Source organism: Syngnathus typhle, linkage group LG5, assembly GCF_033458585.1.
Source record: "Syngnathus typhle isolate RoL2023-S1 ecotype Sweden linkage group LG5, RoL_Styp_1.0, whole genome shotgun sequence".
Lineage (NCBI taxonomy): Eukaryota > Metazoa > Chordata > Actinopteri > Syngnathiformes > Syngnathidae > Syngnathus > Syngnathus typhle.
Genome location: NC_083742.1, coordinates 3,369,469 through 3,395,877, shown reverse-complemented (window position 1 = coordinate 3,395,877; position 26,409 = coordinate 3,369,469). Strand labels below are relative to the sequence as shown.

General features: G+C 42.9%; 1 protein-coding gene across 19 annotated transcripts in view; it reads left to right on the top strand.

The window, feature by feature from the left end:
• Window positions 1-26,409, top strand: part of ehmt1a (euchromatic histone-lysine N-methyltransferase 1a) — a 182,477-nt gene that overhangs the window by 153,800 nt on the left and 2,268 nt on the right. For 12 of the 19 annotated variants that reach the window (XM_061278714.1, XM_061278715.1, XM_061278711.1 and 9 more), the window contains 6 exons: window positions 130-274; window positions 1,181-1,258; window positions 1,367-1,482; window positions 2,944-3,030; window positions 3,115-3,193; window positions 3,754-3,929. In XM_061278714.1, coding sequence (XP_061134698.1) covers window positions 130-274; window positions 1,181-1,258; window positions 1,367-1,482; window positions 2,944-3,030; window positions 3,115-3,193; window positions 3,754-3,929 — 681 coding nt within the window. Of the gene's footprint in view, window positions 1-129; window positions 275-1,180; window positions 1,259-1,366; window positions 1,483-2,943; window positions 3,031-3,114; window positions 3,194-3,753; window positions 3,930-6,984; window positions 8,361-26,409 lie in introns of those variants that run through there. The other 7 variants (XM_061278717.1, XM_061278718.1, XM_061278725.1 and 4 more) reach the window with 5 other exon arrangements.

Sequence of the window (26,409 nt, the reverse complement as noted above, 5' to 3'; positions counted from 1 at the left end):
AGGTGAGCAAATATATTTGTAAATAATAGATATTACAACACCACATTTACAGTTAAAGTATGTTTGGCTGAAATTGTGGAATTTACATTTTGATAAAAAATGATACCAGTATAACTTCCCCTCTTTTAGGGACATTTCTCGGGGGTATGAGACAGTTCCCGTAAACTGTGTTAATGGGATTGACAATGAACCATATCCTGGAAACTTCAAATACATACCAGACAACTGTGTCACTTCCCCAGTAAATGTCAGCAAGGACATAACTCACCTGCGGGTAAGATGTCAGCATTGAATAATGAAATGATGACAATAATATGAATGAAGAAACTTTGAACAGAACAAGAGGACAGCGCTAGCTAGCTAGTGTTAGCTGCTGGTGCTCGCCCACATTTAAACTTATTTTTTACGATTAGTGAACCAATTGACCAGTTCAGTGCCAGCCATTTACTGTACTCTTTTCTTTCAGAGGAACGCAATAGTAAGATATAGTTGTAGCAATGTAATATATGTTATTACAACACGGGACACAGCACTGCAACATTATACCCTCGTTTGATTTGGACACGTAGTTGCCATTTTTGTACGAGATGACAGTCACTAGCCATCCCCATTTCAACAGTCTTCATCCTGGTAAAATGTTCCATGCATGTCGAACCAGGAGGAGACTTAGTTGGGACACACTTATGAAGCATGTCTCACATCTGGCCTTAAAACGCCTTGGTGTCCCCCTGGAATAGATGGCCAGAAAAAGTGAAGTCAGGCTTTACCTAATTAGATTTTTTCGCCCATGACTCGCTTCTGGATAAGTGGAGGAAAATAGATGTACAGTATGCAATCGCCAGTAAATTCTGACAACCAATCCAGATTGGAAATTCTACCAATAATAATATCCTCTTCAGTCAGACATTAATGTATGTAAGGCCGTGACAAAAATTATAATTTAGCTTTATCACGAAAGTTTACAATTTTAAATTCCATTTTTATATGACCCGACAAACCATATTTTTATGGACGTTAGTGCTGATTATTACTGCTTATGGTAATGCCACATCTTTGGTTAGATTTATAATCTTGGGTGCAGCTAAAGTCACTTATTTTCAAATCCCTGATGAGACAAGAGTCAATTTACAATTTCATCATTTATGGAGGTTATGTAACTGCTCTTAACTGTCTCATTTAGCATTGCAGTTGCACAGATGACTGCTCATCCAGTACCTGCACTTGTGGTCAGCTCAGTCTGCAATCTTCGTATGATAGTGTAAGTCTAACACAACAAAATGTTTCCTCAGTTTTATTTAGTGCTCATGCCACATTCTACTTTGATTATGTCATTAGTAGCAATTTTACAAAACATGTCTGTATGTAGGATGGCCGCCTGTTACTGGATTTTACTCAGCAAGATCCTCCAGTGCTCTTTGAGTGTAACCATGCTTGCTCATGTTGGAGGACCTGCAAGAACAGAGTTGTTCAAAATGGACTGAGGTGAGACAATCTAAAATGTTTTCAAGCAATTGGCTTATAGTGTACATTAGTGGGCGATATCTTTTTGTTCCTTTTTAGTTACTTTTTATTGGTTCGAACTTCTTATTGTAATAATACTTCTTCATTTGATCCTACATATCTAATAAAATCGTATGGTAATTTCCCGCCACCTCACGATTTGAATTGATCACATATCAAATGGCTCTCATATTTATAGATGCATATTTTTGTGTTCATTTGATTGTTTTCTTATTATGTTGATTGCTTGTATCTTGTAGAACATTTGAACTCTACTTTGTAAATAACTCACGGCTTGCTGTGCCCATATGTTTGTATGGTTTTTGGAGTTTTGTATATTAATTTTCATTAAGTTAGATATTTAGCGACAACCACCCAAATTTTCTCCCCAACATTTTACTTTCATTATGCTCTATCGCAGTCTTACCACACACAAATACTAACATAAAAAGTTGAAGTCCCAATGATCGTCACACACACATCAAATGTGTGGTGAAATTTGTCCTCTGCATTTAACCCATTCCCGTGTGATTTTAATCCATCCCCTGGGGGAGAGGGGAGCAGTGAGCAGCAGCGGTGCCGCGCTCGGGAATCATTTGGTGATCTAACCCCGCACTTCCAACCCTTAATGCTGAGTGCCAAGCAGGGAGGCAATGGGTCCCATTTTTATAGTCTTTGGTATGACCCGGCCAGGGTTTGAACCCACAACCTTCCAGTCTCAGGGCGGACACTCTACCACTAGGCCACTGAGCTGGAGCTGAACATCAACGACAAAAGGATTGTGCACTTGGTGACGTGACTTCATTAGATATATTAGGTGTGCGTCACATGCAGTACATATACTTGAACATGAACTTACTGTGCTAGAAGGTAGATTCAGGAGGAGAAACTCTGTAAATGCGTGGCTTAGTTCCCAAAAGTTCGTAAAATATCCCCTCTCTGAGCCGTCACCTTATCATGCGCCCCATTGATCCTCGGAACTAAGTTGTGTGGGACTTTATGACCTTGGCAGGGTAATCCATGACAAAGAGATCCAAGGTGAGGGACCAGACAAAATAAAAATAATTATATCTAGCAGCTATAAAAGACCCTCACAACCAGGATACATAGGACAAGAGGTCTATCAAATCAAAAACGTTTTGCTAGTCCTTGATGTGTTTTTCAGGAGTATGCGCCCAGGTCCAGACCCTAAAAAAAAAACATTACTTTTCTTTGCAAACAGCAAATCACCAGCGGCAAGAGCGTGCGATGAAACAATGAGCCTTTAATAATTTTTCATTTTATACATGTTTTAATGAAACAACCAAAGTGTCTCGTAGCATGTGGAATAATATCAACCACAGAATTCCTTTCAGTTTTTTTTGTAGGTGACCTTTTCTGAATATTAAGTCAGAAAAAAGAATGTCTGATGAAATTATTAATTAAATAACTCCTTGTTCCTAGAGTCCGACTTCAGCTCTTCAAAACTGAGAAAATGGGCTGGGGAGTGAGACTCATGCAGGATGTTCCACGGGGGACATTTATTTGCGAGTGAGGAAAATGTTTCCTAATTCACTTAATAAATTTGGTGACTTATTTTTTAACATGAACTGTATAAAACTGTCATTTTTGCAGGTATGTTGGTGAGATTATAACTGACACAGAAGCTGACACAAGAGAGAATGATTCTTTTCTCTTTACACTAAACGATAAGGTCGGTTGATGCTTTTTGATTAGCTCAGACCATTTTATGCATGTTCATTAAGCAGTGGCGTAGCCAGGAATTTTTTCAGTAGGGGCGCACCCCCACAGGAAGAAAAATCACCCACGCCGTTCGCTGATCGCTAAAACAACATCCGGGTCCGGGAGGCAAACGGTGAATGGATAACATCGCGCACATAGAAAAGCGCAAGCACATTCGCGCAAGACCGAAAGAAAAAAACGGCATGAAAATGAAGAATCGAAAAAGCTCGATTTTTTTTTTTTTTTTTTTCAACCGGGGCGCAGGGAGTCCTAACCGGGTCGCCGCCCCGGCTCGCCCCGGCTTGACTACGCCACTGTCATTAAGTGGGGCTTTACTAGAGTTGAGGAGACTTTTTTTCTGTTCTCCATCAGCAGGTTTTGCATGGTGCAATCTCAGATTTTTTTTCTGGACCATTATGAAAGCTGTGCACCCCAATTGGTGCACCTTACAGCCCTTGGCTTAATTTGGCAGTTTTTCTAATCAACACATTGAGATCAAGTAAAGCTTGTTGTCTTTGTCATCCTGTGCAGGTAGATGACATACATTGCATTGATGCAAGACTTTTTGGTAACATTGGCCGCTTCATTAACCATTTATGTGAGCCCAACCTATTGGCCCTGAAGGTATTCACCATGCATCAAGATTTGCGGTTTCCAAGGATTGCTTTCTTCTCCAGCAGAACCATTAAAGCTGGTGACCAAATCGGGTGAGTGATAAAACAGTCTGTTGAGCCCTAATGACCTATTATTGTGTACATTGCTGAATCAGTACAGAAAAAAACCGATTTTATACTTATATATATTATATACCGTATTTTTCGGACGAAAAGTCGCTCTGGAATATATGTCGCATTAGCCATAAAATGCACAATAACGTGAAGAAAAACATATATAAGTCCCTCTGGAGTATAGGTCGCATTTTGGGGGCAATTTATTCGACAAAATCCAACACCAAGAACAGACATGAACGAGCAACAACAGGCTAAACGATAGGTATGCTAACGTGACATAAACACAAACAAAGAGCTGAGAACGGGCCTGACGTAACATTCAGAGTTATTAAAAAAAACTATTACATAAGTAACACGTTTATAAAACCATCTGTGTCACTCCAATTCATTAAATCCATCGATCGTCCTTTGTCAACAATGGGTGCGCGCCGCTGTCAGCGCTTGCACTTCAAAATATTCCACAGGCCCATATGACGATATATAAATTAGATATCAAATAACTACCGTAATTTTCGGACTATAAGTCGCGTTTTTTCATAGTTTGGGTGGGGGGGCGGCGACTTATACTCAGGAGCGACTTATGTATATATGTTTTTTTTTCACAAATTTTTACCTGATCATTAACACATCACTTACAAGTATAGTTGCCCACTTCACATGTTATTTTTAGTATACCGTTTTTTGCCATGTATAATGCGCAAAATTTAACAAATTTATTGTCCTAAAATCTGGGGTGCGCATTATACATGGGTACAAAAAATATATATATATTTTTTTAATCCGGATATGATACGGAGGCTGCCATTACAGGTGCACTTTCTTCTCTGCTGTTCACTTCAAACACGTTCCATACAAACACAATGCACTCGTATCAGACGCTTGCTCGATCACCTGCGCCCCCGTGCATAATACGCACCCTAAAAATGTCATGTCGATGCTGGAAAAAAGCCTGTACCCATGTATACTACGCACCCAAATTTTGACTCTTAAGTCCGTAAACGTAAAATTATTTCAGAAAAAAGATCATCTTTGGGAACAACCAGATGTTATTCTGCCGGTCAGTATCACTGCGCATACGCTAGCAAACTCGATAGCGAAGAAATTTTTCGGATTTGTGTCGGGTACATTGTGACAGCAAACGAGCAGGTGATCGAGCAAGCGTCTGATACGAGAGCATTGTGTTCATATGGAGCGTGTTTGAAGTGAAGAGCAGAGAAGAAAGGAACAAGGCAAAGTGTTGTGAAATAAAATATTACCTGTAATACGCATTTTGTTATTTGCTGATTGAAACTGCTAATTAAACTCTGAATTAAAACTAATAGGTAGAGAACTGAACTCTCACTCTTTATATAGCTGACGTGTGTTGCGCATCCGTTCTACAATACAATACAATTTTAAATTTAAAAAAAATATATATATATTTTTTTTTAAGAAAATCATGGTACAACAAAACCAACAACAGGACTGACCGACAAAGACGTGGAACAAAAAGACAGGGTGACATTACCAAAGACAGGAACAGAACTCAAACAGACATCATGACATCATCCGACGGTGAGCGAGGGGCAGACAGGATTTAAATACAAAACACATTGATTGAGGTGACACAGAAAGGGAGGGGCAACGCGAACAGAAACCATGGCAACCTAGATACATAGCAAAACTGGGGACGAGACATGACAAATCTCCCTCGAAATAAAACTTGAAATCACCTTTCTTCTTGTTTGTTGTCAATCGCGCATCGCATTCAGCCATCCTGCCCAACACACTTAGTCAGTAAAATTCATAATTGACGACACATCGTTTGATGCGATGGTGAAATCCTTGACGGTGTGTTATTGTCAAATATTGTTTGTTTTTTAATCTCCATCGCGGACCGGACGTCATACGGAGGCAGTATGACTGCGCATGCGCACTATGGATTCGATGCGCAGAACGGATGCGCAAGACACGTCAGCTATATAAAGAGCGAGAGTTGTTTTCTTCCTATTAGCATTCAGCCATCCTGCCCAACACACTTAGTCAGTAAAATTCATAATTGACGACACATCGTTTGATGCGAAGGTGCAATCCTGTGCTGTGTTATGGTCAAATATTGTTTGTTTTTTAATCTCCATTGCGGACCGGACGTCATTCTAAGGCAGTATAACTGCGCATGCGCACTATGGGTCAGCTGCGTAGAACGGATGCGCAAGACACGTCAGCTATTTACTAATGAGCGATGAATGTGATAGTTTAATACAATCAGCAAATAACAAAATGCGTATTACAGGTAATATTTTATTTCACAACACTTTGCCTTGTTCCTTTCGTCTCTGCTGTTCACTTCAAACACGTTCCATACGACCGCAATGCTCTCGTATCAGACGCTTGCTCAATCACCTGCTCGTTTGCTTTCACAATGTACCCTACACAAATCCGAAACATTTGTTGCGGCTCCGAGTCACGATGAGGGGCAAGTTTTGGTTTCCAAGAATGTTTTTATTCCACTTCAACGTATCTCCCATACAGAGCCGCCTTTTTCACGTCCGCACGCTTTTTTCACATGTGCGCACGGATTGCGGTGGTGCCTTCACGGGCAGTCGGAGAAATCAACGCCAACAAAAAAAATACATCCAGCCTAGTTAAGACCATACCAAAGACTATAAAAATGGGACCCATTGCCTCCCTGCGTGTGTGACGATCATTGGGACTTAAAAAAATAATAATAATAATAAATTAAAAAAAAAAAAAAAATTGGGTGCGTATTATACAATGGGTACAGGCTTTTTTCCAGCATCAACATGCCATTTTTAGGGTGCGTATTATACATGGGGGCGCATTATACACGGAAAAAAACGGTATATATATATATATATATATATATATATATATATATATATATATATATATATATATATATATATATATATATATATATATATATATATATATATATATATATGTTAATTATATTTTTGAAGAATTTTGTGCCAACTTTTTTTAGACTGTTAAAACTGAGAGCACATATTTTATTACTTCTCTTCATCAGGTTTGACTACGGTGAGCACTACTGGATGGTGAAGAGTAAATATTTCAACTGCGAGTGTGGTTCACCGAAGTGTCGGTACTATTCTGGAAGATGAAAGATTGACGACCACATTGTAATATAACCAGAGTTTTATTTCTGTCCGTTTCTGTACATATGAAATGTACCAATTTCCATATTGCTGGCGTCAGGCCTAAGCCTCCTATGTCAAGTTAGCAAATTTCACATTTTTGTCACAAATCTATACTATTGGTGTGTGTGTGTGTGTGTGTGCGTGCGTGCGTGCGTGCGTGTGTGTGTGTGCGTGCGTGTGTGTGTGTGTGTGTGTGTGTGCGTGCTGTTTTTTTTATACAAATAATAGAGCTGTGCACAAATGGGTAGTGATTCGTTCACCCGTCCGGCAAATCAATAATGGAATTTATATGATGTCGTTGCATTTTGTTTCCAAGGTTTCTGTACTGCAAGTCCGCTTATGACACAAACTTAAAGCACCAGTTGACAGATCTTAAGATGTGTAGAAACTGTACACATGAAATCATACCTGATGTATTTAATCTACTATAATTTTTTTCGTCGCATCCAGCAAGTCTTCTCTGGTGATTTAATGTAAAGCAAACAAATGCGCGTTGATCCTATTCCCTCACCCCCTACCCTACCCTGGTTGTTAGTCTAAACACCAACACACAAGAAGGTGCCGATTTGCCCCAAACATTTTAAAATGCTAACAGGAAAAAGGAACCTTAACATGAATGATTCAGGCAGGCAGCCTGAATAGACATCAGTAGATTGAGCCTTTACTGCGGTGTTGAAGAGGGAGTCCTGCAATGGTGTCTTTGTTAAAGTCCAGGTTATAAAATGACACGTGGCCTGAATCATAGCGACATGTCTGATGTAACAACCCAATGCGTGTCAATATTGCTAAAAAATTCAATGAGTTATGATGAAGTAAGCCAAACATAAACACTCTTGCTGTTGTCTTATTTCTGATCATGGCCACGAGCTATTTTTTTTCAAATAATTGAATGTCTGGCTTTGTAATTATTTTTGGGCAGCATATGGTGTGGATAAAGTGCTATATAACTGCAATTGCTATTTAGGACATATTTTATTTATTTTCTAGAAAATACGTTGCCAAGAACCCCTACCCCCGCTGAGTCCAGGCCCTACAGTATAGTGTTGAAAATGGCTTGTTCTCTTTGATGATGCAGGTTATTACCAGAGGCCAGCAATGTTTAAGATAATAAAAACGGTTTTGTTCATGTTTTTATGTATATTTGACTTTTCTAGTTAGACATGATGAATTGTCCTGAAAACATAAGCATCCAGGAAAGTGTTCTCAGTGCTTCATTTTTTTCACATTAAATGGACCTTGAATGGAATGGTTTTTTTTCCAATATTCTGCACCCAACACCCCAGAGTGTCAACCCCCCGTTACAGGGAATATTTTATTCCACAACACTTTGCCTTGTTCCTTTTGTCTCTGCTGTTCACTTCAAACACGCTCCATACGAACGCAATGCTCTCGTATCACACGCTTGCTCGATCACCTGCTCGTTTGCTGTCACAATGTACCCTACACAAATCCGAAACATTTGTTGCGGCTCCGAGTCACGACGAGGGGCAAGTTTTGGTTTCCACGGGTGTTTTTATTCCTCTTCAACTTCTCTCCCATACAGAGACGCCTTTTTCACATGTCCGGACGTCACTTTCCTCTTTTCATTTTAACCTAACTGATTGCGGTGGTGCCTTTACAGGCAGTTGGAGAAATCAACGCCAACAAAAAAAATACATCCAGCCTAGTTAAGACCATACCAAAGACTATAATGGGACCCATTGCCTCCCTGCTTGGCACTCAGCATTAAGGGTTGGAATTGGGGGGTTAGATCACCAAATAATTCCCAAGCGCGGCGCCGCTGCTGCTCACTGCTCCCCTCTACCCCAGGGGATGAATCAAAATCACACGGGGATGGGTCAAATGCAGAGGACAAATTTCACCACACCCAGATGCGTGTGTGACGATCATTGGGACAAAAAAAAAAAAAAAGAATTTGGGTGCGTATTATACATGGGTACAGGCTTTGTTCCAGCATCGACATGCCATTTTTCGGGTGCGTATTATACATGGGGGCGCATTATACATGGAAAAAAATGGTATTACCTGTAATACGCATTTTGTTATTTGCTGATTGTATTAAACTATCGCCTTCATTGTCAGTCAAGAAGAGAAGAGGACTATGATCCCTTCTTTGGCAAAATGACCTGAGCACAGTACAAACACACTATTGTTCTTTCGGTATTTATTCAACCCACATTCTTTCACAACATGACAAGAAGAGAACAATACATAAATCAATACTCTAAAATCTATTGAACGAACCGTCAGAGTCTGAATCTGACTCTTTGAAGAGGTTTTGCAAAGCTTGGAGCTGATTCTGATCATCAGCGTACATCTCCTCATCCAGTACGCAATCCTCATCTTCCTCCTCCTCCTCTACTTCCATAGCACGCGGTGCAACCTGATCCTCTCACAGAATGTCATCTTCGGTGCCATCCATTTTGTTTGTGAGGCAGCACTTTTTGAATCCCTTGATGATGATGTTGGTATCAAGCTCTTCCCACGCTTCCTTAATCCAAGTGGCTTTGGCCAGGAGGTCCACCTTCTTTAAATTACCTCCTGCTGTGAACTGGTGATGCCCACTCGCCATCCACTCATTCCATCGCCGCCGCATGGATGTCTTGAAAGGTTTGTTGCAGGAGACGTCCATCACCTGCAACTGCGATTTCATACCACCGGGAATCATTGTCTTTAAATAGCTGACGTGTCTTGCGCATCCGTTCTGCGCATCGGATCCATAGTGCACATGCGCAGTGATACTGCCTCCGTATGATATCCGGTCTGCGATGGAGATTAAAAAACAAAAAATATTTGACAATAACACACCAAGGATTGCACCATCGCATCAAACGATGTGTCGTTGGAATAATTTAAGTAAAGCCTTGTCATTTACATGTTATGACTTTCCTGTTATTTAAATTCTTCCTCTTTAGTGACAGAGATGTCTTTTGTTCCCTGTCAGCCATATGTCTCCTTACTGTCCTTTTGTTGTGTGTGTGTGTTTTTGTTCCTGTAAGAGGTATTCACCAACAATGAGCAGAGCATATTTGCATTGGCGAAGTGTTCTGATTTGGTTCATAGATTGTTGTTGGTCAGAACTGTTTTTCTTTGTCAAGCGTTATATGCAGTTGGAAGTAGTTGCGTACAAGTTATCCCATATTTACTCAATGTTTAAGTGTTTAGGACAAGTTACTTATTGTTATTGTGTGTTAATTTACTAAGTAGATAAAGTCTAGCAAAGGTTTAGTTGCATTGTTCCACAGGAAAGCGGCAATTCAAGTTATCTGATCTCACTCGTGGACGAGTCAGCCAACAATAGGAGAAGAACAGCTGGACAAACTCTGCGGGGGTCACGGGCCGACAATGAAGTGCTAATTTACACCACACTACATTCTTTAGCTTTAGCTAATCAGCGTTGCTACAGACACAATCTCCCCTCCCTTTAGTGTAGCAACGCCTCTGTAACCAGGGCAACCAAAACATTAAATAGAGAAGCACGTGAAGCGAGAACTCAGAATTGATAGAGATTAGAGATGCACCGATCCGATATCTGGATCGGATATCGGTCCCGATATCAACAAAATAGATGGATCGGGTATCGGAAAATACAACCGATCTGTGAGCCGATACTTTCCTTAATCTATTGGGACGCGGGCTACGTCATACGTCAGCAGCACGTGTGCCGCATGCCACGAGAGTTTTCTAAACAAACGTAAACATGGAGCGAACGTTCGCTTCTCTTCCCCGGGTTGCTAAGCGGACGTCAAACCCTGCGCGTTCGCTTCTCTTCGGGTTGCTAATGGGACGTCAAAGGCTGCGCGTTCGCTTCTCTCCCGAATGGGGGGGGGGGGGGGGGCGGAGGGTAATCGGATGTCAAACGCTGCGTGTTCGCTTCTCTTCCGGGGGGGTGTTAATGGGACGTCAAACGCTTTGTGTGGCGGGCTCCATCTAGTGTGGAAACTGAGAAGCTGAGCTCAAGCTTCTTGTGCGGGCCATATTCAATTATGTTTTCAGAATTTGCTGCGGGCCAATAAAAACTGGACCGTTAGTTTGGACACCCCTAATTTAGAGCAAAGAACTGTGTAGTCTGCCTGATGCCATTGCCTTTGGTCTTTTCTGTTCCACATGTAGAGTTATGTAGCTTGTTAAGTCAACCATAATATCGGATCGGTATCGGGTATCGACCGATACGCAAAGCCACGGCATCGGTATCGGTATCGGAACTGAAAAAGTCGGATCGGTGCATCTCTAATGGAGATTGTAATGAGTTTCCTCTCTCAATCGTTCTCCTCGCAAGTAAACCTGTTCTGGTTCTTTTCTGGTTTAATGTCTGATGGTATTTAGACCTGACAGTTGTCAATTATGAATTTTACTGACTAAGTGTGTTGGGCAGGATGGCTGAATGCGATGCGCGATTGACGTGTCTTGCGCATCCGTTCTGCGCATACTGTCATGGCGGCCTCCGTATGATATCCGGTCTGCGATGCAGATTTAAAATCAAACAATATTTGACAATAACACCCCATCAAGGATTGCACTGTCGCATCAAACGATGTGTCGTCAATTATGAATTTTACTGACTGTGTCGGGCAGAATGGCTGAATGCGATGCGCGATTGACAACAAACAAGAAGAAAGGTGATTTCAAGTTTTATTTCGAGGGAGATTTTCTTCAAAAATTGTTGTACCCATGCATAATGCACACCCCAGATTTTAGGACAATGAATTTGTTACATTTTACGCATTATGCATGGAAAATCACGGTACTCACTTTTGTGAGATACTGTACATATTTATATAAGTAAATAGTCAGCCACTAGAACAAATTAGATTTATTGAAATGAGCTCAGCACACATGCAGTTGAGACTTACTCAAGGTAACTGGTGTTTTGATCGGCTGGGCTGTTCTTTCTCCCTTCTTGGACTTGGGACAAGACATTCGGTACATGGGTTCTCCAGATGAAGTTGTGGCTTGCAGACGATTTTCAATAAAATGCAGGGCAGCCAAGTAAAGCCTTATACATAGAATAAGATTAAACAAAATTTTAGTCAGTCCAATGTAATATTTAAAACCCACTATATGTTGCAAATTTCAATACATCCATACCAGGGCTGTGGACTCGGTCAGATTTTTGCTCCGAGTCCGCCCTCTTGGCCATGAGTCCGAGTCCGGCTGTCCATTTTTTCTGTTAATTCATGTGACTGCTTAGTCTTTATTCAAGGCTAATTTAGATCAAAATCTAAATAATTACAACAGTTTTGTGATGGCTTTGTCTTTATTAAACATATAAACGAATACAATAAACAGATACTTTCAAGTTTTAATCATTAATTACACCATTATAGCTCAGACATTTATCTAAACACAAATAATTAGTGACGACCCCTTATTTGGAAAGCGAAAAACCCATGTCGTACGACGTCAGCACTATGTTGTTTTCAATAAAAACATGAACTCACGTTTGCGTCAGTCAATTTTAATTTTTATAAAGGATTATTGTCATTTGATGCCATCCGCGTTCTGCCATTGAAGCGGGGTGCATTCAAAGACCAGTCGTACAGACGGAACACTCATTCACTTCACCAAAACGCAACAATATAATTACGTGAGCTCTTTGCATAAACATCGATGCAAAGAAACTCCTCTTTTTGGGTACAGGCTACAAGAAGTATATATTACAAAGGAGACTTTCTACTTAATTGTGATCATCATTCATCCATCCATCCATTTTATTTTATTAATCAGGTATTTTCAAAGCAAATTAATATTGTTGCATTTATTAATTTGCTTTAACATGACAGCGCAATATAATTAAAAGCTGGCACGATAGCAATGTCAAACGTGTTCATTTAAGAAAAAGCCACACACGTTTTGTGATCAAATCTTTCATAACGAGAATGATTTGAGTGAATTGATTTTACAATTTTTATCCCCCCTCCCCACCATCTGTCACTTTGCTTGGGACAAAAGGAGCCTTCAGAACTGAAATTTTGTCTCAATTATTCATTCAAATCAATTCACTCAAATCATTCTCGTTATGAAAGATTTGATCACAAAACGTTTGCGTCTGTACGACTGGTTTTTGAATGCACCCCGCTTCAATGGCAGAACGCGGATGAATTTAAAGACATCAAATGAGAATAATCCTTTATAAAAATTAAAATTGACTGACGCAAACGTGAGTTCTTCATGTTTTTATTGAAAACAACATAGTGCTGACGCCGTACGACATCGGTTTTTCGCTATAATTCGGTATAATTTGACGTAGTCCAAACGCACCCAAAGTTAAGGTTTCATGGGAATATTATTGTCATAATTGTCTGGACCATATATGATATTTGTTTAATGGTAGTTATTGATAGATCTTGAAGATGTCAAGTTATAGGTGCATATAGCACGTTCATTGTAAGAGGGGAAGAGATGTTGTGTATTTTGGGCTAACTCAAATTCCGTAGTAGAAAAACCCCGGAAGTGGGATGGGCGCATTCTGTGTTGTTGTGGTACGCCCTGTGAACGCACTGTGAGTAAGGAATAAAGCAGTTATCATTCACGTCGTTGTCCGACCTATTCTTGCTATCTAAGAACCTGGAAAATAGTAAGGATATAACATATATCACGGGTCATTACGGCGAGTTTGGTGGAGTTTTTACTGCTTCTTACAACTCCTACCGCGCTGACTGTAACGTGACACTCTCTGGCTGCGTCTTGCCTCTTTTTTTATTATTGTCGGACTCGGTGGACTCAGTCAAAATCAGCACTGAGTCCGAGTCCGGCAAAAATGACCGAGTCCGACCGAGTCCGAGTCCCCGAGTCCGAACCGAGTCCACAGCCCTGATCCATACATCATCCATCGACATCACAGTCTCGAAATGGCATAGATTTCTTGCGTCTGGAGGTTAGGTGTTCTTTGCACAGTGTCTGCTGTGGCTGGTGAGTCCAATCCGTGAGAGACAGACACGGACGCAAATGTTACAGGTGTGGGCCAGATCCGGTGAAGGTGGGGGCATGGTGGCTTGCTGCTTCCTCAACTTTTCGTTTCTCGATGTTGAGCCAGGGTGATTTCGTGAGTCTGCAGCCCGTTTCGGAGAGCTTGTTGCCATTCGTGGCGATCCTGGGCGACGTCTTCCCAGGTGGCTGGGTTGATGTTGAAGGATTTGAGGTCTTGTTTGCAGACAAGTCAAGTTTATTTGTATAGCCCTAAATCACAAGCAGTCTCAAAGGGCTTCACATAGACAAAAATTGACAATTATTCTCAAAGCATCCCTTGATCTTAAGCTCTCAAAAGGACAAGGAAAAACTTAAAAAAAAACTACCGGGGGAAAATGAGAAACCTTGAGAAGGGACCACAGATGGAAGGATCCCCCTTTCAGGATCACCAGGTTGAAATGGATGCAGAGGGCACAAATGATACAATATGAAAATCAATTAAATAAAAAGTGGATGTCCATGTCAGAGCGAAGGGCTCTCAATTGTCCTGGCAGTGTCTTCGGGGAGGTTGAGCTGCAGTTCCCCCATCCTGAATTGGCCCACGAGAATCCAGATAGCCGCTGTCAGCATGGGTGCCACCAAACCACCTCCCCGGCCGGGGAAGGGGGAGGGAGGGGGTGGAGAGGGAGAGAAAACAAACTCCAGCCGAATCGGCCACTACAGGTTAGTTAAAGGCCATGTCATAGAAATGTGTCTTTAAACGTGTCTTAAATGTTTCTACTGAGGTAGGAGTCCTAATATCCATTGATAGGGCATTCCAAAGCTCTAGAGCCCGAATAGAAAATGCTCTTGAGCCTGCAGACATTTTCTTGGCCCTCGGTGTCGCTAAAAGGGTAGCGTTTTGCGAACGAAGGTTACGAGACGGAACATAAGGAACAACTAGGTCGACGAGATATGAAGGCGCTAAGCCATGCAGTGATTTATAGGTTAATAGAAGAACCTTGAAGTCTCATCTTAGATGGACCGGGAGCCAATGTAAGTTGGCTAGTTTATTGGGGTAATGTGATAAAATGTTCTTGTCCGAGAGAGCAGCCTTGCAGCAGCATTTTGTACTAACTGTAGACTTTTGATGCGGGACTTAGGAAGACCCGAAAATAGTACATTACAGTAGTCCAGGCGCGACGTGACGAACGCATGTATAATAGTTTCCGCATCACCGGTCGAGAGGATCGGACGAATCTTTGCAATATTACGAAGGTGAAAAAACGCAATTCTGGTTATATTCTTAATGTGCTTTGGTCAAATATTACCCCGAGATTAGTTACAGTATCGCTCTGAGTGATTGTACGGTTATCTATAGTGATAGCGGTTTCCTTGAATAAGTGTTGATAACGAGTTGGACCAATTATCAACATCTCAGTTTTATCTGGGTTAAGACGAAGGAAGTTGAGGGACATCCATTGCTTGATCTCCGCAAGGCACGCCTCAAGATTACAACAATCCCGCGGATCTGTCATCGATCACGGCATATATAATTGGGTGTCATCCGCATAGCATTGAAAACTAATATTATATTTACATATTATGTCCCCAAGCGGAATCATATAAATATTAAAAAGAATTGGTCCGAGACCCGATCCCTGTGGGACACCACACATAACATTATAGAGCTCCGAGGACGCATTGCCATGGACCACTCGGTGCGTCCTGTTTGATAGATAGAAATGGAACCAGCCTAGTGCTGACCCTGAAATACCAACACAACTTTTAAGACGCCCTAATAAAATATCGAAGTCTACAGTGTCGAAGGCAGCACTAACATCGAGTAGTAACAGTACAGACGAAGTGTTTGAATCCATAGCGATGAGGAGATCGTTAGTCACTTTAGCAAGTGCTGTCTCAGTGGAATGATTAGCTCTAAAACCAGACTGAAAAGTGTCATATCGATTATTGGCGACAATGTAATCAATAAGCTGCTGCGCTACTACTTTTTCAAGAAGTTTTGCTATGAATGGGAGGTTTGAAACTGGTCTATAATTACTGAGACAGTCCGGGTCAAGATTTGGTCGCTTAAGTAACGGTTTAATGATAGCGGTTTTAAAGGCTGTTGGCACTATCCCAGAGGAGACAGACAGATTGATTATATTTAAGACGGACAGTCCTAAAATTTGAAATAATTCTTTAAGTAGTTTGGCTGGAAGAGGGTAGAGTAAACATGTTTGTTTAGCCGCACTAACCAATTGTGTAAGCCTTTCAAGAGACACGCTTCTAAAAGTTGAGACGGTTGTTGCATGATCATTAGCGTTGGTAAACGGCGGGCTCGACCGAGCGATTGGAATGGTATTCTTGATCTCGTCCCTAATGGATTCAATCTTTTGAGCAAAAAATTTCATGAACTCGTCAGCTGAGTGGAAGGAACTATCAGGGGTCGGCTGGCGCAGTCAGCTTTGCCACTGTATCAAACAGGTGTTTCGGATTGTTTTTATTGAGATTGATAACTTGCGAAAAATACCGGGTTTTTGCTAAGATAAGCGCATCTTTATATTTTAGGAGGCTATCCTGCCATGCCTGATGGAAAACCTCAAGTTTGGTTAGATGCCATCTGCGCTCATGCTTTCTACATAATTGCTTAAGCGTACGCGTTTCATCTGTGAACCACAGAGTAGGCACTCTACGGCGAGTTTTCAGACGTAACGGCACCACAGAGTCAATGGGATTTAACAATGTCGCATTGAATTCATTTGTAAGATTAGCAATAGAGCCGGTGTATGCGAGACATATAGCGATTGCCGGCGACAGTATCTCAGATAGCGCAGTTGCAGTCATAGAGTTAAAATGACAGCTCCTATAATGCTGATTGCTCTCTTGTCTTTGACAAGGAACTAGAATTTCAAACTTTATTAAGTAATGATCAGACAGAACAGTAATGTATGGCAGTACTGCTATATTTGAGGTTGCAAGTCCTCGGGATAATACCAGATCTATGGTATTTCCATTCTTATGCGTTGCTGCCTGTACGGCTTGCGTAAAACCAAACGTATCAGTTAAAGTCTGAAACGCCGAAGTAAGTGGGTCTGACGGTAAATTCATGTGGATGTTGAAATCGCCCATGATAATTATATTATCCGCATTGGTTACTAGATCAGCCACAAATTCTGAAAATTCATCCAGGAAGCCAGAGTAAGTCCCGGGTGGACGCTAAATAACAGCAAGATAAAATGACGGTAAAGCGATGGATCGGACACTGAGAACCTCAAATGATTTAAATACGTTGATCGAACGAGGCCTAAATCTAAGCTCGGAATTCGAGATGAGGGCGACACCCCCACCCTTTTTTCGAGGACGCGCCACATGCGAGCTCACAAAATTTGGAGGCGAGGCCTCGTTAAGCGGCAGCAGTTCATTAGGTTTTAACCAGGTCTCGCAGAGACCAAAAACGTCTAGATTATGTTCTGTGATGAGATCATTAACGAGAACTGCTTTCGTATGAAGCGATCTAATATTCATAAAACCGAGTTTAAGTGTAATTGGTCGATCCAAGTACGTATCTATCGAAGGATATTTATACGAGATGCGAGTAAGATTGTGTTCTCTAGGCCTGACATCACCTCTTGAATGTTTGTTTGCGCGGTGGGACGATACGACCATGGGAATCTGATAGTAAATATTTTTTACACGTGTAGAATTATCTGAAACAGGCACCGTTTCATCAGCAAAACCGGTCGGGGTGGAGTGATTGGATTTGTCTACTACCCCAGTAGAAAGTGTGTTTATGTGTACTGTAGCACTATTCAAACTATCACGCTCTAGTCTACACGAGGAGCTATGTGCATGCTGGGAGTCTAGCCTAGCCCTATTTAACTTTAGCTTAACAGACTCCAAACCCATCCTGACAGATGGTCTAATCACCTGTGCCCCGGCCTGCTCTATAGTGACCCGTCATGTGTGGCTCAAACAGTAATCTATATTCCTAGAAAGAGTGAAGGCGCCTTCACGGTTAGGGTGAAGGCCGTCCTTCCTCAGCAGGTCGGGGCGGCCCCAGAAGGAAGGCCAGTTATCTATAAAATACAGTCTCTGCTTCTTACAGAACCCATCCATCCATCGATTAAGGGAGACTAATCTACAACACCTCTCATCAGTGCCTCTCCCAGGCAGGGGGCCAGAGACAAATACTCGATGCCGACTCATCTTTCTGGCGAGATCACGAGTCCTCGCTATGTTTCTCTTTGTGATCTTTGATTGCCTCATCCTAACATCATTGGACCCGACGTGTATCACTATGTCCGAGTAGCTAGTGTTGTTGGAACTACGCTGTTGACCTGACCTATTGCGAGTCAGCTCCCTAAGATTAGCTTCTATGTCGGGTGCTCTGCCCCCAGGAATACACATTACCGTGGCTGGATTTTTAAGCGTAATATTTCGGGTAATGGAGTCACCTATGACCAAAGTGGGAGGGCCAGTAGACCGAGATGACTTTGGACGGCTATGCGTCTTACCTGGCTCATCGCGATTAGCAAGCCGCTTGGGGCTAATGCTAACTGGGCTAGCGGGCCAGCTTGCGTCTGTATCCGCCACATCTACAGTTATCGCGCAATTCTGCTCTAACTGTCGGACACGTCCCTCTAGCAGGGACAACCTCTCTAAGAGAAGGGTGCAGTTGGTGCACGAAGCCGCACAAACCTCTTGATCCGCAGCCATACTTTGTGTCCAATGATCGACGGCAGACAAACGGCCACGAAGCCTCCGCTCTCCCAGGCACTCCGGCTGTGAAAGAAAAGATCGACAGTGGAATAAAAGATTCAAACTTACTTTAGAGTCAGGGAGATGAGTTCCATGCTGGAGAAAACAAAATCGTCCAAGCCTGAAAAGTATTGGGAGTCTGGGCTGAGAAGGAAGAGGGCGTCCGGCAGAGAACCCGGAAGTCAAAATGTAAATCAAAATGTATAAAACCCTTGACATCCTTGTAGTGGAGCAGTGGCCGGCCTACTTGCCTTTTGCCTGATTTTAGCTCCGCATATAAGATGTCCTTTGGCATACGACCGTCTTCCATCCGACAGACCTGGCCCAGCCAACGGAGACGCCGCTGATTCAGCGGCGAGAGCATAGTGGGGAGCTGTGCACTCTCCAGGACTGCATTGTCTGTGATCCTGTCCCGCCAGGTGATGCCCAGTATGCGTCCCAGGCAACGCAGATGGAAAGAGTTTAGCCTTCTCTCTTGATGTGCATAAAGAGTCCAGGCTTCGCTGCCATACAAGAGTGTACTGACGACACAGGCCCTGTACACTTGCACCTTTGCATGAATGGTGAGCTTGCTGTGCTGCCATACTCTGGGTGTCAGTTTTCCAAAGGTAGAAGCTGCTTTCCCAATCGGGCTGCTGACCTCGGCATCGAGTGAATAATTGCAGGTGATGGTAGACCCAAGATAGATAAAGCTGCTTACAGCTTCCAGTGTGAGTTGTTGATGGAGGGTGGGACAGTGGTCCCCTGGCCCATTGTCTTGGTTTTGTTTAGGCTGATGGTCAGGTTGAAGTCCTGACATGCTTGGCTGAACCGGTCTAGGAGAATTTGCAGGTGTTCCTTAGTGTGTGTTGCCAATACTGCATCATCAGCAAACAACATGGTGAGTGGTCTGACCTTGGTTTTTGCTCTCAGTCGGGATAGGTTGGATTATTCGCCGTCTCTCCTTGTGTGTAAGTAAACTCCCGCAGTTGATGTTCCGAAGGCTTGGCGCAGGAGGAGAGAGAAGAATATCCCAAACAGAGTGGGTGCCAGCACCTATCCCTGTTTGACACCACAGTGGATCTTAAAGGGCTCAGAAGTGCACCCGTCGTACTGGACAGTACCTTTCATGTCAGTGTGGAAGGACTGGAGGATGCTGAGGAGTTTTGGCGGGCAACCTATCCGTTCCACCAGTTGGAAGAGGCCGCTCCTGCTCACCAGGTCAACGACCAGGCCTTGGTAAGGTCAACGAAGGCCATGTAGAGAGGTTTATGTTGTTCTCTGCACTTCTCCTGCAGCTGTCTCAGGGTAGAGCTTCTCTGCGAGGACTTGGAGTCTATTTAGTACAACTCGAGCAAAGAGTTTACCGGTAATGCTGAGTAGGGAGATGCCACGGCAGTTGTTACAGTCACTCCTGTCTCCCTTGTTTTTGTACAAGGTGACGATGTTAGCATTTCTCATGTCCTGTGTGACAGAGCCTTCTTTCCAGCACAGGCATAAGAGCTTGTGCAGTCTATGCAGAAGAGCAGGCTTCCCACACTTGTGGACTTCGGCTGTCATCCCATCGGTGCCTGGAGCTTTTCCCCTGGGCAGGTTGTTAATTGCTTTGCTTAGCTCAGTGCTTCTCAATTATTTTCTGTTACGCCCCCCCCTAGCAAGAAGAAATCTATTCGCGCCCCCCCTCCCCACCGTGACTATCCTAACTTGTCTTGTAAGTCGTAAAATGTTGCACTGTCGCAAACGTGACAGAAGTAACAATGAGAGCGCCACTGCCCCCTGCTGTAGTAAACCCGCAATTACACTTTATTCTAGTACTGCCCAAAAAAAAGCCTGTTCCCCAGGGTCACACGCGCCCCCCCAGGAATAGCCCCCCACTATTTGAGAAGCACTGGCTTAGCTCCTCAGTCGTTGGTTCCATGTCGAGCTCTTCCACAATAGGTAGGTGCCCTACATGCCTGAGGGCTGCATCAGAGACACTGTTGTCCCTGGCATAGAGCTCTGAGTAGTGTTCCACCCAGCGGTCCAGCTGCTTAGAGCGTTCAGCGATGATTTCTCCAGAAGCTGATTTCTACAGGACGATTGTGCGGGGTGGGGTGATGGTCCAAGTGCCTTTTTGATGCCGTCGAACATGACTCTGATGTTGCCTGTGTCAGCAGCTGCTTGAATGTTGCTGCAGAGCTGTAGACAATAGTCATTGGCACAACGTCTTGCGACTTGTTGGAATTTTGCCCTAGAAGATCGGAGGGCCAGTAGAGTTTTGGTGTTTGGAGTGTGCTTGTAATTTGTGAGTGCAACGTGTTTTTCTTCAAGGATTGGTGCCAATGATGTTAAATGTGTATGGGATCCCTCAAGCCATCCCAGTACTGCTGGGCGGAGCTGGACAGGGGTGGGTCGTGGAGGGAGACCTCTAAGGCAGAGAGGAAGGCTGTAGCTTTGGTTGGGTCAGTTGCTTTGCTGCTGTCAATGCGGGGGGCTCCCTTTGGTTTGGATTTGTGTAGGTTTTTTGCCTGTAGCTTGAATCTACAGAGCACAAGGGAGTGGTCTGTGTCGCAGACTACACTGTGGAGACTGCGTGTTTGAAGGCTGCCTCTGAGATCAGAAGTGCGTGTTATGATCAAGTCTAACTGGTGCCAGTGACCTGACCGTGGATGTCTCCAAGAGACTTTGTGAATGGGTTTGGTCTGGAAGTATGTGTTGGTGATGCAGAGGTGGTGATATGTACAGAACTCCAGAAGTTGCTGCCCATATTTGTTCAGCTTACCGATGCCATGGTGTCCCAAGCGGGATAGCCAGGAGCAGGGCTGTGGACTCGGTTCGGACTCGGGGACTCAGACTCGGTCGGACTCGGTCATTTTTGCCGGACTCGGACTCTGACTCAGTGCTGATTTTGACAGAGTCCACCGAGTCCGACAATAAAAAAAAAAGAGGCAAGACGCAGCCAGAGTGTGTCAGGTTACAGTCAGCGCAGTAGGAGTTGTAAGAAGCAGTAAAAACTCCACCAAACTCGCCGTAATGACCCGTGATATATGTTATATCCTTACTATTTTCCAGGTTCTTAGATAGCAAGAATAGGTCGGACAACGACGTGAATGATAACTGCTTTATTCCTTACTCACAGTGCGTTCACAGGGCGTACCACAACAACACAGAATGCGCCCATCCCACTTCCGGGGTTTTTCTACTACGGAATTTGAGTTAGCCCAAAATACACAACATCTCTTCCCCTCTTACAATGAACGTGCTATATGCACCTATAACTTGACATCTTCAAGATCTATCAATAACTACCATTAAACAATTATCATATATGGTCCAGACAATTATGACAATAATATTCCCATGAAACCTTAACTTTGGGTGAGTGTGGACTACGTCGAATTATACCGAATTATAGCGAAAAACCGATGTCGTACGGCGTCGTACGGCGTCAGCACTGTTGTTTTCAATAAAAACATGAAGAACTCACGTTTGCCTCAGTCAATTTTAATTTTTATAAAGGATTATTCTCTTTTGATGTCTTTAAATTCATCCGCGTTCAGCCATTGAAGCGGGGTGCACTCAAAAACCAGTCGTACAGACGGAAACGTTTTGTGATCAAATCTTTCATAACGAGAATGATTTGAGTGAATTGATTTGAATGAATAATTGAGACGAAATTGCAGTTCTGAAGGCTCCTTTTGTCCCAAGAAAAGTGACAGATGGTGGGGAGGGGGGATAAAAATTGTAAAATCAATTCACTCAAATCATTCTCGTTATGAAAGATTTGATCACAAAACGTGTGTGGCTTTTTCTTAAATGAACACGTTTGACATTGCTATCGTGTCAGCTTTTAATTATATTGCGCTGTCATGTTAAAGCAAATTAATAAATGCAACAATATAAATTTGCTTTGAAAATACCTGAGTAATAAAATAAAATGGATGGATGGATGAATGATGATCACAATTAAGTATAAAGTCTCCTTTGTAATATATACTCCTTGTAGCCTGTACCCAAAAAGAGGAGTTTCTTTGCATCGAGGTTTATGCAAGGAGTTCACGTAATTATATTGTTGCGTTTTGGTGAAGTGAATGAGTGTTCCGTCTGTACGACTGGTCTTTGAATGCACCCCGCTTCAATGGCAGAACGCGGCTGGCATCAAATGACAATAATCCTTTATAAAAATTAAAATTGACTGACGCAAACGTGAGTTCTTCATGTTTTTATTGAAAACAACATAGTGCTGACGCCGTACGACATGGGTTTTTCGCTTTCCAAATAAGGGGTCGTCACTAATTATTTGTGTTTAGATAAATGTCTGAGCTATAATGGTGTAATTAATAATTAAAACTTGAAAGTATCTGTTTATTGTATTCGTTTATATGTTTAATAAAGACAAAGCCATCACAAAACTGTTGTAATTATTTAGATTTTGATCTAAATTAGCCTTGAATAAAGACTAAGCAGTCACATGAATTAACAGAAAAAATGGACAGCCGGACTCGGACTCGGACTCATGGCCAAGAGGCCGGACTCGGACTCGGTGCAAAGATCCGACCGAGTCCACAGCCCTGGCCAGGAGTCACGATCGGCTCTGACTCTAGCATTAAAGTCACCAAGTAGGTAGAGCTGTTCACGGCTGGGAATATTCGCTTTGAGTCGCTTTGAGTTCATCATAAAACCTGTCTTTTATTTCCTGGGGAGAGCTAAGTGTTGGAGCGTACACACTCACTAGGTGGACAGGACCATGGATGTATTGAGGCAGAGAGCCAGGATTCTCTCTGAGCCGCCTGTGGGTGGTACCACTGCTCCCAGGAGTGTGTTCCTGACAGCGAACCCTACTCCATATCCCCTGGTTTCCTCAGGGGGCTTCCCCCGCCAAAAGAAGGTGTAGTCTTTTTCCTTGAGTGAGCTAGATCCATGGAGTCGTGTTTCCTGGAGGGTCGAGATGTCAATTCTGAGCTTCAGGAGTTTGTTGTTTATAACTAAAGTTTTACGGACATCACTAATTTCTTGTAGGTTGTCGCTGAGCCCGGGTGTCATAGTCCTGATATTCCAGCACCCCAGGCGTAGTGCTGGAATCTTTGGTAATTTCCTTGTGTTGCTTGGTGTGTGAATTTACAGCCCACTTGTTAAAATAGATCCCTGAGCTCCAAGCACCCGATGAAGCAGGCAGGCTGTAGCGGGAAAGCACCTTATTGGCTGGGGGCTGCCCAGCCTGAGGCGGGCGGTAGCTGTCTAATGAGACCGAACATCTCTCCCACCGTCGGAGGTAGCCCCTGGCACCCATACTCTACGCCAATAAGAAAGGGCTTATAACCACTAACTGCTAACCTCCTGTGTTGTGTCTCCACTGGTTAGTGGAGCTGGAGTTTCCTCTCCAGTGCACAAGAAGCCTGGGCAAGTTTTATGGAAGCCTTGAGTTTCCCAGGCAGCAGGGCTCCCCTCTCGGCCTTCCTGTTGTTATCCAAAGGAACGGTGAACCGATACATTTGGCATCAGGTTGGCTGCAGGAGTTCCCAGAACAATGCTTTTTTTAAAGCAAGAGTCTGCCTAACGGAGTCCGAGCCGGGTTTTCTGTCGGCGTTTGCTCCTTTAGCCTTTTCATTCCAGACGATACCCACAAGGCAGCGGGGGTGGTATTTCACCCATAGCAGGGACAGTGGTTAGCGGGCGCCAGAAGATCCACGCGCCGTTACGTCACGGCTAAGGGCCCACTATTGCTACCCGGTTGATCCCCTGCAATTTGGCCTGGAGCCGTGAGGCACCCAGTTACCATGTGTGGCCACGAGAAGGCATGCAGAAGTCTTGACGGTGGAGAGGCTATGTACCGGCTGAGGAGGCTTACGCACTCGGCTCCTCTTTTCGCCCCCGGAAACAGGGGGCTAGCCAGCGTCAGTAGCTGAAAGCAGAAGGTAGCAAGCAGGAAGAAGCATGCAACATGCACTAACTACGAGCACTACTACTCCAACACCACTGCACTTCACATCACAACGCCCTGTGTGCAAGCACACACACCACGGTGAATATTTTCAATAAAATGCCTTATACATAGAATAAGATTAAACAAAATTTTAGTCAGTCCAATGTAATATTTAAAACCCACTATGTGTTGGAAATTTCCAAATTTAGGTGTTTAAATGTTTAAATCATGCATATACCGTATCTACTTCGCGGATTTTCGTATTTTTGCAGGTGGTTCTGGAACGCATCTCCCGCAAAAACAGGGGATCACTGTACTGTGCAAAGACAAATTGTGACCATTCCAGAACCCAAAGTTGTGTTTCAGACCTTCAAGCTCCGTGTCGTAACACCCATCCACTTCATTGCTCTGCAAGTGCAACACAAACACCAGATGTTTAATCTCAGTTTATTTTTTTTTTATTACTTGAGTGAGTTGCAAATCAATTATTTTCCTCCTCAGCTCCATCATAGTGCAGAGTCCAAATTTTGCTGAGTATCGTTTGAGCACAGTATTACTACAACTGAAACTTCTGTGTTTAGCAAAAAAAAATTTGTAATGATAATACCTGGAGAATCAGCCCTCGTGTCACCGCAAAGTATGGCATTTTGTGCTTTTAAGTATTTTTATTATTCCAGCCTGTGTTGACTTCCACATGTAATATCTGGCTCAATAAATATTCTGGCATGTCTTCTGTAGATGTTGTGCTGGAACATTGCTATTGCTAGCCTCGTTGCCCGGAAGATCAAAAAATACACAAACATTGTATAATATGCAGTTACAAATTTGAAGCATTTATTGTAAATTTGTTACTTTTTCTTCTTTGAGAAATGAGTCCTCATTGGAATACACAGCGACTGAAAGTTGGAAAATTCCCTGCTGGAGTTCCTCCATGTAGTGGCTGACTATTCCATTTTCTAACGTAAACACCGTTAAGACATTTCTGCTCTATAAAAACAAAGTTCCAACTTTTCTGGTCCGCGCCCTTGTCATGCAATGGCACAATTGAATTTTTTTTCCAAAAGGCACTTTTTATAGACAATATACGTAGTACCTACGTAGCCATTCTGTAGGGTGGTGTTGAAGAGTCCATTCTATTGCAGAAATATGGGGAAAAATTAACATACACAATCGACAACTGATTTCTGCATGTATTTGCATGAAATACTTGCTGGGATAGCTTTGCTTACACATGGTCAGGCACCTCTGACAAAGTACTTGTAGAGACTTCGAGATTATATTTGGGATCCTGTGGGATTGGTATGTTCATTGTAGAGGTGCCTCCTGTTTCACTCTTCTGTCTTCACCACCACTGGTGCGCTCAAAACAGGGTTTCCTTTTTGGCGTTTCTTCCTCAATGCCACTTGTATGCCTTTGGGTAGAAAAATAAAATGAAACATTAACAATACATTCACTAGCTAGATAATACAAAAAAAGATTTCTATGGGTTATTGTTAAAAAAAATAAAAATAAAATTAAAGTCCCAATGATCGTCACACACACATCTGGGTGTGGTGAAAGGTGTCCTCTGCATTTAACCAGTACCTCTCCATTGTACCAGCTTAGTGGACTAGTGGTAGCGTGTCCGCCCTGTGACTGGAAGGTTGTGGGTTCATACCTCGGATTAAATGCAGAGGACAAATTTCACCACACCCAGATGTGTGTGTGATAATCATTGGGACTTTAACTTTAACCCATCCCCGTGTGAGTTTGATTCATTCCCTGG